Source organism: Xyrauchen texanus, chromosome 24 (genome assembly GCF_025860055.1).
Source record: "Xyrauchen texanus isolate HMW12.3.18 chromosome 24, RBS_HiC_50CHRs, whole genome shotgun sequence".
Taxonomy (NCBI): Eukaryota; Metazoa; Chordata; class Actinopteri; order Cypriniformes; family Catostomidae; genus Xyrauchen; species Xyrauchen texanus.
Genome location: NC_068299.1, coordinates 29,696,428 through 29,710,789, shown reverse-complemented (window position 1 = coordinate 29,710,789; position 14,362 = coordinate 29,696,428). Strand labels below are relative to the sequence as shown.

The 14,362-nt window shown below is 38.1% G+C and overlaps 1 protein-coding gene across 5 annotated transcripts in view; it reads left to right on the top strand.

Annotated features, from left to right (window-relative positions):
- Positions 1-14,362, top strand: part of kcnma1a (potassium large conductance calcium-activated channel, subfamily M, alpha member 1a) — a 300,462-nt gene that overhangs the window by 173,477 nt on the left and 112,623 nt on the right. For all 5 annotated transcript variants that reach the window (XM_052089534.1, XM_052089532.1, XM_052089533.1 and 2 more), the window contains exons 4-5: positions 7,172-7,265; positions 8,174-8,285. In XM_052089534.1, the coding sequence (XP_051945494.1) occupies positions 7,172-7,265; positions 8,174-8,285 (206 nt within the window). The remainder of the gene's footprint in view (positions 1-7,171; positions 7,266-8,173; positions 8,286-14,362) is intronic.

The following is a 14,362-nucleotide window of genomic DNA, read 5'->3' as shown; positions in this document are numbered from 1 at the left end:
AAAATACTTGATAGCTGAATTCCTGGCGAAGAACCACTCTACCTATAAATACTGAAGGGAAACAATTCACCAATTAGAGTAATCCAAAAAGTTTTGTTCGACCACTCACTTCCATGACACTGCGAATGACACTATCATCTCTGTCTCTAGTTTTATGTATTTCCATTGTTTTTCATTTGGCTGTCATGCACAATGCTTTGTGGGATTGTAGTTAATTCCCTCATTAAATATGTAAGTACATAGTCTTGAACCTTTTTTCTGATATTCCAGTACTTTTTGGTTGTTGCTTCAAATCAATGTTTGTAACGTTGTGTTGCACATTGGTGCTAGTTGATTTGCTTCATGGCTTACAACTCTTGAATGAAGGATTTTATGAAAAAATGTATCTGAAAAACACTTCCGGAAACAAGACGGCTGAAAACGTCAAGCCATATCTATGGACTAAATATCATAGAAACTTGTGGCCCTTGAGGCTCTTTTGACCTGTCCCAGAATACAACTACCAAACAGGCACCCAGAACACCCTAGCAACCACATAGTAAAGCTTTAGCAACACCTTGCAACCTCCCAAAACACCATAGCATCACAGAACAACTTTTCCACTGGCAAACACACTTACATTTTCTTAAAAAAAAAAAAAAAAACATTAATTCATGCACATAGCAGATAAAAACACATTTAGTAGTGCTGTGTAGTACATTCACATTGTCGGTTAATTTTCATATTCTTAATGGGAACAGCCTGTACTTTTCCCCATAGTCGAGGATGTCTTTTTTTTTAGGGGCTGAACAATGAAGCAAGAGATATAGGGCAACTACAAGGAAAGCTCTCCTGTAAGGGATGCCTGTATTTTGTGTCCCACTTATGGGAAATTTTGGGTTATCGGCACCCAGCACTTGCACAGTTACATATAGCCATGCCAGAGCCTACTATTAATGAATCCTCATTTAGAACTGATTAGAGAGAAAAGATTAATAGTTTAATGAATTATATATGCAGTAAGGTCAGAAAAATGTATTACTTTTGGAGCTGGTCTGAATGAATGGTTGGTTCTATATAAAGCTTTAAGTTTGAGCTGTATTAACCGGGAAAGGCTTTAGGACAATATGTTGTGAAAGACCAGGGAAATACATGACCCATTCACTAAGAAGCCACTGAAATAAACATCCTGGCACTGCAGTGCAGGGATGAATAATAGACCCAGTTTAATTGTAGTGAAGCATCTCTATGATTTGAAAATCTCCCACACACCAGCAGCCTATTCTTCATAGGAACGGAGAAAGAAAGATTGTGACTGGTCATGCTCTAGCATGTGTCTGATATTTCAGACTTCAATTTCATACATCACTAATAATGTATTACATTTAGCGGATCAAATATTGATTGTTATTAATATCAGACTTCAGCTTTAAGATAGATATATGGATTACAATCTCAATTCTCTCATGCTGCAATATTTTTCACTACCATGTTGGGATGGATGTTTAAGCTAATGTGATGTAAATATTTTTGCTTTTTGATGATATTCAATGTATATCTTGATATTTATTTATTTGCTCTGTAATAGTTTTTTTTTGTATATTTATTTATTAGCTCTAAAAATGTTTTTTTTTTAATTAATTTCTTTATCCATGGAACCATATTTTTTGACCAACCTGTCACTGGAGCCAATTAAATTTAAAATGATTCATGCAAAAATTGGAGTAACAGAGTAAAAACTGCTATACTTAATGATTTTTTTCCTACACTGCTTCTTCAAACTTTCTCACAGTTTGAACTGATTGACCAAATGAATCATACTCAAACTGAAGTTTAAGTCAGAGCTATTGAGCCATGATCATAACATTTATCATTTAACATGCTCTTTAGGAAATGTAATGCCCAAATAGTAATGTGTTTTGTATTAATAAAAAGCACATTATTCAAAATAATGCTTAGTCTTATATCTCCAGCAAAATCATCACAAATAAATCGAGAACATTAAATTTATCCCCCAGCCCCTCAACCAACTAGGGCGGCATGACTTCTGAATGACTACTCAAGCTCTCTTGTTAAGGAGGCCACATTGTCAGTGTCATTTATTCACATAGGTACTAGCCAATTCTGACTCTGCAGCTTTTTGCAGTAATAGGGTCTTATTACTAAAAGAAAAGCCTTGATGGGGTCAGTGTTCTCCAGAGGTAATCACATAGAGTTCTTGGAGAGGGCAAGAAAGCAGTTTAAAATGCTCAAGCCAGCATGGGCTCTTTTATTTTTAGGGGTTTTAATCAATAAATTCTTTAGATGAGAAACGCTGTTTAAATTTGCCAGCCTTTCTCTTGCGATTTGTTTTGGGTGCAAAATGAATTATATCTGTGGAAGGCACACTGTGCGGTGCCATTTGTTAATTTGTGTATTTGTTTTTGGTAGAACTGGCTGGTAAATCTCAGAAATCTTCAGTGTGGTCCTTTGAAGATATGGTCCTCCTGTGTATTTCGCCAGCTTCAGCAGAGAATTGTTTGAGCATACTGCCGTGACTATTGCTTCAAACATTGACTGCACCTCCTAAACAAATTTTGTTCTCACAACTTCCCTGCTGAGAAATTTCAGTTGCTATTTTTTTCATAAAGAGACAGCAAACACAGGGGCATTGCTCTGTGTGTGTGTGTGTGTGTGTGTGTGTGTGTGTGTGTGTGTGTTCTTTTAAAAGCACATACAGAGAGCACCGGAGGGAGGAATTAAAGCAGAGAGACTATTTTTAGAGTCCCGGCTGAGATTTTAGTTGTCCGGAGCCCTTGCAGGTGCTAAATCACTCTTTTTTTTTAGAAATAGTGCCTCGGCCTAAATCAGTCACTGTTGTATTAAACTAGACCTGCTGTGTGCTGCCCCGTCGACCATCTATGCTCCAGCAGCGCTTCCCTAGGCAAATTGCTGCTGATAAAAAATTATCATGATCATTTTGATGCAGTTTTTTTATTCAATTTTTTTTAAGTTAGCTAAAGATGGTGCCATTAGACTACTTTTGGAATCCCTTCTTGGTATGAGAGCGTTAAGACAGATGTTTTAAAAGTGTTTCTGATTTAAGCTTCAGTAGTAAAAATAGCACGAGTTGCTAAGTTTGTTTCATTTGTATTAGTTCAATGAATCAATTAAAAATTCTGTTTCAATTATTTGTTTGTATCATCATTCAAATGTTCATGGAAGTGTCCATGCATCCTTTTTTATGTATTAAAATGTTTTCATACCAACACTTTGTGTAGGTAAATATAACTATTTATCACTTGTTAAATTGATGGATTTAAGAGTGTTTCTTCAACTTCATGCACTTTAATTTTGTAGGGATATCAACAGGTGTTTTTGTTATATGAAGGCCACATTAAAATTGAAACTTTTTTCACCAGAAATGTTTTAAAAGTGCCTAAAAACACCTATAAATGCAAGTAAATACAATTATTTGTGTTAATTTAGTTATTATTTATTGCCTTAATTATTAAAATTGTATTCCATTTTATTGTTGTTATTTTTTTGCATATAGTATTGTCAAAAGATTTTCTTAGTTAAATTGCCCAGCCCTTTTATTGACCTATTCAAGCTATCATTCCCTTTTGTTTCTCCCGTGTCACATTTGTTTTTTAAACATTTAAGCAGTACTCGAGTGTGCACTAATATTGATGATTGACATTAATATTTTATAAGAAAATGGGACTTTTGGTGCAATGATCCCACCAAATGATTTTTCAGTATAAGAATTCCTTTCTGTGCCCTCTGAAATAATGCTATAGTGCAGCATCATTGTGAGACAGATATAAAAAAACATAGTTAGCCTGAAATAGCCCTCTCTGGGATGTGTGTGTGTTCCCTCAGGGTGGCATATCCTTTTGTGCACTGACATTGCTGTGTGTCATTCGGACTCACACACTGTTTCCTATTCCATTTGGAACTGAGGCCACCTAGTGTAATTTAGATTCTCAGAAGCACCTGAGCAGAGTTTACATCACTATCCATAGCACACTTTCAGCTGACCTCAGAGTAGCCCAGTTCTATATAAGGTCCTGGAAAATATCTTATTTTGGCCAAGCGAGTCAAGGCTCTTGCTGGAGGACAACATTCAGGCCTTAAGGTGGCTTAAGTAGGAGACCGTTTAAGATTTCAGGGCGTGGATATTTTCTGCCCAGGTTGCCACATGTCGGGAGATTTAATGTAATTACCAAGTGTTAATTGACATTGAGCACAAGGATCAGACACTCTTGTGTTTCACAGAATGCATGCTTGGATGGTCATGCATTTAGAGACCAAGCTTATTGTAACTTAATAAAAAACTTGTATTGACTGACAAGGCAAGAAGTAAAATGACTTATTCAGCATGTATTATAGGCTTTTTATTTTATTATTATTGTTATTATTTTGACACTTTTGCCTTGTTGCATTTTATTTTTTGTCTATTATATTCAAGGGCTGATTCCTAAATGGCTTTCTACATAAGATCAATGATCAAGTTAGTGAAAGAGTAGCACCACATTAACCTCAGGTCAGAAGCTTTTGGCTTGATATTAAATAAAGCCTTTTAACTTAACTGAATCATAAAGCAGTTGTTTTAAGTCTCTCAGATCTACTGAACTGATCAGCAGGGCCTTTATACTCTTACCGACCTCTTTATTAGGTACACTTGTACACCTACTTATTCATACGATTATCTAATCAGCCAATCATGTGGCAGCAGTGCAGTGCATAAAATCATGCACATATGAGTCAGGAGCTTTAGTTAATCAGAATGGGTCAAAAATATTATCTTTGTGATTTGGAGCGTGGCATGATTTTTGGTGCCAGATGGGCTAGTTTGAGTATTTGTGTAACTGCTGATCTTCTTGGATTTTCCTGTACAACGGTCTCTAGAATGGTGCGAAAACAAAAAGCATTCAGCGAGCGGCAGTTCTGTGAAACACCTTGTTAATAACGTAGGTCAACGGAGAATGGCCAGCCTGGTTCGAGCTTGACAGTACAATTCTAGTGAGCAGAATAGAATCTCAGAATGCACAACACATCGAACCTTGAGGTGGATGGTCTACAACAGCAGAAGACCATTTCAGGTTCCACTTCTGTCAGTCAAGAACAGAAAACTCAGCCTGCATTGGGCCTTCCATCTGCATGTCACAGCAGAAATCAAGATTCGTCAGAATAGGCAATGTTTTTCCAGTCATGTACTGTCCAGTTTTGGTGAGCCTGTGCCCATTGCAGCCTCAATTTCCTGTTCTTAGCTGACAGTAGTGGGACCCAGAGGGGTCTTCTGTTACTGTAGCCCATCTGCCTCAATGTTTAATGTGTTGAAATTTCAGAAATGCTTTAGTACATAGAACTGTTGTAACGTGTGAATATTTTGGTTACGATCACCTTCCTGTTAGCTTTGACCAGTCTGGCCATTCTCCTCTGACCTCTGTCATTAACAAGCCTTATTCTCCACAAAACCGCCGCTTGCTGGATGTTCTATGCACCATTCTCTATAAACTAGAGACTGTTGCATGTGAAAATCCCAGGAGATCAGCAGTTACAGAAATACTCAAACCAGCCCATCTGGCACAAACAATCATACCACAGTCGAAATCACTGAGTTAAATTTTTTTCCCCTTTCTGTTGCTTGATTTGAATATTAGTTGAAGCTCCTGACCCATATCTGCTTGATTTTATACATTACACTCCTGCCACATGATTGGCTGATTAGATAATTGCATGAATAAGTAGATGTACAGATGTACCTAATAAAGTGGCCTTTGAGTGTACATTTAAAAATCCATCCATCCATCCATCCATCGTCAACCGCTTATCCTGTGTACAGGGTCGCGGGGGGCTGGAGCCTATCCCAGCTAACATTGGGCGAAAGGCGGGGGATACCCTGGACAGGTCGCCAGTCCATCACAGACATTTAAAAATTTAACAGATAAAAATCTAGTGCTTTTAAGACAGTCCTGAATTATGCAGGTCAGTTGTCTTTACTTGATGCAGTGGCTGTGTCACACTAAATGGACAAAAGCTGTGTATAATACTTGTTGTCAAGCTTTTATAAATATTGTATCATTTAGGAGCTCTAATAGGCCTTTTACCTATATAAAAGAGCCAATCACCTTTAAGATATAGACATCACCTGTCAATCAACCCAAGAATGCACATGCGCTGTAGCTATACAAGCTGGGTAAATTTTGTTTTTAATGAAGCACAATTTATGATACCAGTAGATAGGAGCTGCACTGGCATGCTGCTTGTTTTCATTGATAAATAGCCGCCTGGAAGCATTCTAAAGATGGCCATTGAGTGAACTGACTTGCTAAAAAAACTTTGCACAAATCACAAGTAAAATTGCAGATTATAAGTTAAATCAGTTGTACAGTTAATTGAATAACTTCTCAGGGGAGACATTTTAACATTTGTATTATGTACCAGACTACATTTATAAGCTTGTTCGTGTACTATCAAATTGCACAGGAGCTCAACCGATAGTGTTGCACTTGTAATGCAAAGGACAAAATGGTTGCTTAAGTAGTTGTTTTTCATCTCACATTTGCATTTTACATGTAATGACACTATCATTTAGTTTTAGTTTTAAGATTTAGGGGAGTTCAATTTTGATGTTTTAAAACTCGACAGAGCAGTAATCCTGATCTGTTTGGGAGAAAATGTTATTGCTTTTAGTGCCACACAGTGGGCATTTCATATGTGTCATGAACTACGTATCCTTTCAATTTCAATTTGATCAGGCTGTTATAATAATTTGTATATTCACAGTTAAAAGCTGTTCATTGTTAAACCTTTATTTTAACCATAAACAGAAGATTATAATACTTTAAAACATGAACTGTTTCAACAACAAAATTATATGTCATTGGTTCAAGAGTGAATTTCACTAAAACATGTCCAGGTCACATTTCACCCCAAAATCGCATAAAAACTAGCATTGTATTACTAGCCTACAGTCATTTATTTCTCAGATCCTATAGTCCCAGACAAAAATGTGCATTTATAAGCTCTCCACATTGTTGAATTTAGTTTTGCATCTTTTAATTGACACTTTTTACATGTTTATTCTTTTCTTTTTAGCTTTTTGTTGCCTGGCTTCTTTTAATTGAAGTGACTTGCATTACTTTAGCCATCTTTTAAACCGTGCACTTGTTTTTATTACATTTCCCCTTTTCTTTCTCCACAGTCCTATAGAATCCTGTCAGAATTTCTACGAAGACTTCACGTTACAAATTGACATGGCATTCAACGTGTTCTTCTTACTCTACTTTGGCCTGCGTGTAAGTACAATCCAATTAATGTATAAAATTTTTTATCACATTATATACACAGAGTATAATGCTTGAGAACTTTCAATGTGTGCCCTTTAAAAAAAAAATAAAATATGGTGAACGACTGTAAAAATGCTACAGTAAAAAAACTTGTATTGGTTAACAGGTAGTTACCTTAAAATATACAGTACATTTTTTTATATATATATATTTAAAAAGACAATACATGTAGTTTTACGTACTTGCATTTTTTTTATGTAAAAAGTATGATTTTCTGTATAATTAACAGTAAAAATGTATATTAAGTTTAACAAGAGAGTACATGTACTTTTTACGGTAAATTTTGTTTACAATTATGGTAAAAAAACAACAATCGGGCGTTCCCAGAATTCCCTGCATGACCCAGTTCATTTCATTATATTTTATGGGAATAGTTATTTTTCTTCTTATTTTAATATCAGTTATGTACATTCGGGTGTTATATTTGATGTAGTTTAGTTATTGTTTACTACATTACTTAAATTTCACATTTGTTACCCTGATGATATTTAGTGTTTGTGTGAGTGACACTGAGCACTGTCTCTACATGTTTATTGGTCATTGCTCCTGGAAGGGCCTCTATTGATGAATTTCATGTCATCATGTGCCCTTTTGTAATTACTATGTGATTAACAATACATTATATTCTGATAAGCAGATTTGTACAGTTTCAGAAGTTTAAAATATCAAGCTTATTATTTAATAATAATATTAATGATGGTAATGCACCGTAAAATATACAGGAATCAAAATTACATCTCATAAAGCCGTATTTTCAGTGGTGAATTTCTGGCTACCACAGCTACTATACAAATGTTTACACTGTGACCACTGTTCATTTCAATGAGGAAATCTTTTGTCTATTGTTCTTTTCCCAGTTTATAGCAGCCAATGACAAGCTGTGGTTCTGGTTGGAGGTGAACTCAGTAGTGGATTTCTTCACCGTACCACCTGTGTTCGTTTCAGTGTACCTGAATAGGAGCTGGCTGGGTAAGTCTACAAACACCAGCCACTCCTCTCACTTTACACCTGACCTCCTGTCAGTCCCTGTTCACCAGCACCGGTCATCATTCACAGGAACACAGCCTCAAACTGAAGGCAGATGAGATAAAGGCCAAATTGACTCTGGGGCTGGTGTGCATGTGCATGCATGCATCTCCTTGGATTTAGTCCAAATGTTGAGAAAGATTTGAAATACAACATTTCCTAAAAACTCATTAGAACTCCTAAGAAGTTCAAACAATCTTGAGTACAAACCAAATGTTCAATAGAGCTTGCCTTATGCCATTTCACAGATGTCCACATTTTCAGACATTGTCCCCTATTTACCCATCAGTGTTGTCCAACTAGATGCTTTCTAAAGGATCCAAATGAAAACTTTTATGGGATGTCTTCTACATTAGTCACAATCAAATAGACTCAGGTAGAGGTTTATCTATTTGCTTAAGATGAAGGATTTCCCTTTGGCCTCTGACTAAACCACTTTGATGAGCCACTTTAGCTGCAACTGTTCTGCTGGTTTTGGGAACTGTAGCAGCTCCTGACATGACTGACACCTCAAATTTTATTGGTTGGGGCGTTTCTTCGCCAGGTGAAGAAAAAAAATTCGACACAGTACAAAAAAAAAAAAAGCTTTGCTTTGTTGCCGAACGATTCGACGCAAATGTTCATTCCAGGTGTGAAGGGCTTGTTAGGAATCCATTGTTACCATAAAAAATGTCAATTGCGGCGAGAAATCATGTTGAATGTTTGCGTTTGGTGTGAAAAGGCCTTAAAGATACTATTTTGCTCTTCCGATTACAAAGAAATATGTACAAATACATTCTGTGTGCATTGATGGTTGTTAAATCAGAGCCAGAACCTCTTAAAATAAATTTTTTGTTTTGTTTTACTACTCATAAGACATTCCTATTACCTGACAGATATCACTGAAATATTTGTCTTAAGAAATCATACCTGTGTCATACCCCAAAGCTCTTTAAACAGTAATAGCTGTTTGGGAATTGCTCACTTTTTTTAATCATTCATGTTCAGCTTTGCTGAGACATCTTTTGGGGTGTTTTTGGTTTTTAAGAAAGTTAGCAATATGGGTTCAATTGCGTACAACACCTTAAAATGTTTTAAATGTTTAAACCATTTCAGTGTGTCACAATGTAATTTATTTTTAGGGGCTAAACATGACAGAAGCACTGCCATGCTGCGTCTTGTGTTCAGTTTGTGATTTGAGGTGCCCCTTGGTTCCACCCAGTTAGGAAAACCATGATGGATCATAATTAGATCACCTTGCACAGGGACTTTTAAGGACGATGGCACCTAAGTGTACTTTTTCTGTAAACTCACTGAAAATTTTACATTGATTAAAACTGTGGAGAAAGTACTATTAATTAGAAAGAGTATGCAGAGATCCTCTCATGTGAAATAGAAATTAATCTTCTTGAAGAAGTGCGGGCTGATTATTTTCCCAACACCAGTGGTTGCATATGGATTAACATGATGTTGCATGTACGCCACACTATCTGCCTTAGACGTTAAAGTCCTCTTCGAAATGCTCTTGAAATGCAATAATCGCAGTGGCTTATTTTAAGGAGATCTTTTGGATATTAATTGATGATATGATATAAACTGGGTCCAATGTAGATTTTATTGTAATTTGTCATGGCCATTAAATAATTGCATTTCTGTGCAGTTTGATATCTGTTGTATTTCTTCTAGAAATGAGAGGGGTTCTGTGTGAATTAGAAATCCTTTAAAAGGATCATGAAACACACCTCTTTCAGCCTCACAACCTTTTTTAAAAATGCAACTCAGCTGGGCGTGGACAGGTGGGAGGAAGTAGGTGGGACAGGGCAGGGGAGAAAGAGGGGGGCGAGCAATCCCTCATATGCCAGTTGCCCATGCCGGCGCTCAATAAATATCAGGATAAAGTATGACCAATTGTAAGATTTGTATGGCTGGCAAAGTTGAAAGTACAACTAAATATGTTGAACATTGTCCCTATTTTCCCCTTAAAAGATCACAACACCACCTGTTTCAGCACAGTTGAGTTCTAAGCACATTTTCAAAAAAGATGCAGCCAGCGGAGTGATGGAAGAAGGGACTAGATGGATGGATGGCGTTTGTGTCTGGGACAATCAATGTAAACCACATCTTGAACAAGCCCCAGTCAGAGACAGTCCACCTCACCGCCTATCTCGAAACACTCTTTTTAATAAATGCATGCTACACAAACATTTGAAAGGTTTTGCCATTGAAACCCTGTCCTGTCTCTCTGTCAGCACGCAATAATTTTAATGAATAATCATAATTTCAGTCTCATTAATAATTATAAGACACTGATGATGCACTATAGTACAGGGAAACATCACAATATGTGACTCGATGTTGATTTTAAACCAGGAAGACGAAAATAGCCCAAAAAACCCTATAAATTAACCACTTTCCTCTTAATTTAAATTAATGGCTGTAGATACTTTGTCATTTGTAACATATACATTTGTTAACATCTTAGAAAATGTAGTTTAGTGTTTCATGACCCTTTAAATTGGTAAGAAAAGAAGGATTCTAATTGAAAAGTGTTAAATATAAGCATTTTGTTTAATTGTTATTTATAATATCCTTTCTATCACCATCACCAACAATTCTGTGATACTGTGAGTCTTCATTGATGGTTATGTTTTTGTGGATATTACATACCACTGCCATCTGGTGGTTAGATGTGGTACTGTGCCATGGTGCTGATTTCTTGCCCTAACTACACAGGAAGCTCATCAGTCAAAAGAGTAAGAGTCACATGACCAGAGGAAGAAAAATCAGCAAAGGAATACATTTTTTGCTTTAAGCCTATTCTATATGTAGAGTCCTTTTTCACGTGGCTGGCATCAGCCTGTCTGGTGCATTCTGGGAGATAAATGCCCACAAGTAATCCAGGGAGCACTTAATTCCTGTTTACACATGGCCAGTTTCTCTGATTCAGAAAAATAACCAGTGGTTGGTAGATGTGACACACGTGACGTGCTGTTTGTGTGTGTGTGTGTGTGTGTGTGTGTGTGTGTGTGTGTGTGTGTGTGTGTGTGTGTGTGTGTGATTGAGAGATTGCAGATGTGAATGAAATAGTTTGAGTGGTGCCATACTGAATGAGCATCTGTCCATTATACACCTGTGCCCAATAAGCCAGCTTCAGTGCACAGCATTGCCCTTGTCTCCCTGATCCTGTTCTTACAACCCTCAGCTGCTGAGCCAGAAGCAGTCCACCAGGTTCAAGGTTCAAAACATACACACTGCAAATGTAACAGAATGTGATTTTGCCTTGTAATGTGTTCATTGATGAAATGACTCAATGACTTGAGCTACATGGGCTACATGGGCTGCTACCCTCTAAGCCAGTGGTTCTCAGCCTTCTTTTGATGTGACATAATTTGAAAGCGGAGACTTTGTTGTACCAAAAAACACAAAACTAATTTGCTCGATGCAACTTCGATGCATTACATAATTTTAAAGTATTGCTAATAAATTCAGCAGTCTTACGCTTCATGAATGTGAGGCCAAAACTTGCGTTTCTTGAATTCAAACAGATGGAGGCTTATATTTGGCGCCTAGAAAATTAAAATGGGAAGACAGAAACTAATAATAAAAGTGGTATTGTTCATATATATTTCAAAAATAAGTAAAACGACCAATAATATTGCATATTTTGTCCCACTGAAATGCTCATTCTACATTACAGCATTGATTTTAAGTTGAATGCAGATGTAAATTTGCTTGTATCAACAACAGTAAGATTATCTATAACTTCTATAAAAAGTAAACCATTTATTCTTTCTTACACTGAAACAAAAATATTTTAGCCAATGTTTTTTTAGGATTTACACATTTCTATTTCATCTTTAAAAAAATGGTGTATTTTGCATTTGACCTTTTGAAAACGTATTTATTCAATAATTATAATTTTTTTTTTTATAGTTTTAACAGTGGTATTTGTAACAAGACCATAGTAAACACATGGAAGCATTTATCTTCTTCACTGCCGTGGTTAGATGTAGCATGATTTCTATAAAACAAACTATGGCATTTTTGAAATTATAAACAGTAGACCTAATCTAAACACATGTAAAACAATAAATACAAAAATATTAATATTTATAAGTTGTAACAAAAATGTATTATATTCCCTCACTCCCCTAATGTAGCCTATGACAAATTTAATAGAGCTGAAGTAGTGCTATGATAATATTTATTATCAATCTATTTCTCCCTTAAGTACAGTTAGTGTTCTCTTTCATCATCTCGTGTTCGCGATCCACCTATGGGAAGGGCATCCGTACCTGACCTCTGCAGAAGCATCCAATTGCACGAAGTCTGGCTAGACAGACAGAAGCGCGTGACCTATGCTCGGTAAGGACCCACCCCTTTAACTAAGACAATATAATGACCTGCACGCGCTGCTGCTCCTCAGTTGACATTCGCTTCTCGCGACCTCTGTTTTTCTCTCATCTCGGTTGAAATTAGACTTTCACTAATTTGTCTACAGGAGGACACATCGCTCAGATCAGCCTCCGCCAGACGTGACTGTCTTGTTTCAGCCAGGTTAGCTGTTTCCTGTTTATTGCAAGCCGCCCACGCTCGCTTAAACTACCACCAGGCTGCCCGCCTTTCTCTCTCACCACTTCCCCCGCTCCACGGCTGCGCGCCACGGATTTTACGGAGTTTCGCCCTAATATGGCATTTTCCAAACTTATGGCTTCCTCCGGAGTCAACCTGCCGGACTGGCCACGATAGTCTCTAATTCATTAGAACGACAGGTTCACATCAGTCGATCTGAAAGATGCTTTTTTCCACATCAGCATCTACCACAGGAAATTTCTTCATTTTGCCTATTTAGGGCATATGCTACGAATTCACAGTCCTCACTTTCGGCCTCTCGCTGAGTTCGAGGGTGTTCTGTCTATGTGCGGAAGCAGGCTTAGCGCCGCTGAGAATAACGGGTCTAAGGATCCTAACATACATAGATGATTGGTTAATCATAGATAATTCAAAGGAGAAAATGATGCAAGACACTCGCCGTGTGCTCACGCACATCACATCACATCACTCGGGTTCAGAGTGAATTTTACACCTGCCTAGAGTGTTATATTCCTGGGTCTGGAGCTGAATTCAATCTCCATGCGCGCCTTTCACAAGAACGCGTTCGCAATGTCTATCACAATTCAAGGAGGGGACGAAAGTGCCATATCGCACATGTCTCAGATTACAGGGTCTTATGGCATCAGCTATTTAGGTTTTGCCTTTTGGCCTTCTGCAAATGAGGGCATTCATAAAATGGGTTTTATCCCTCCACTTCAGCCCATTACGCGACATCTGTCGCTCTGTTACAGTGATGCGCTCGTGCACAGCAGCCTTGCGCCATTTGAGGAGCGCAGACATGTACGCACATGGGACCCCTCTCGGGGGCTGTTATGTTGTGAAAAGTGGAAACGACAGATGCGTCCTTAACAGGGTGGGGAGCCACTCAGGAGGGCAGGACGGTGAACGGTTTGTGGCCGAGCGAACTTCGTTCAGCCCACATAAATTATTTGGAGCTCATGACTGAATCATTTTCTGCCCCGCTTGCAGGGACATCATGTGCTCGTTCTCTGCGAAAATACCACAGCAGTGGCACATATCAATTGCCAGGGCGGCATGCACTCGCCCAAGCTTCATGCCCTAGCACACAGGCTTTTTGTGTGGAGCAGGCGGCACTTCCTGTCGTTCCGCACGACCCATGTTCCAGGCATTTTGAACAGGGGCGCGGACCTTCTGTCCTGCTGTACGGAGACTGGCGCCTCCACCCCCAGATAGTGGGCATGTTGTGGGAAAGATTTGGACAGGCGACCGTACATCTCTTCGCCTCGCGCGCAAACTGCCATTGTCCTATGTTCTGCTCGCTAAAGAATGAGGACGCGCCCCTCGGCGTGGACGCACTAGCCCACCCGTGACCCAAAGTGCTGCTCTACGCATTTCTTCCCCTATGCCTGTTAATACCTACCCTGGCCAGGGTGAGAGAGCAGGGCCTGTCCCTCATTTTGATAGCA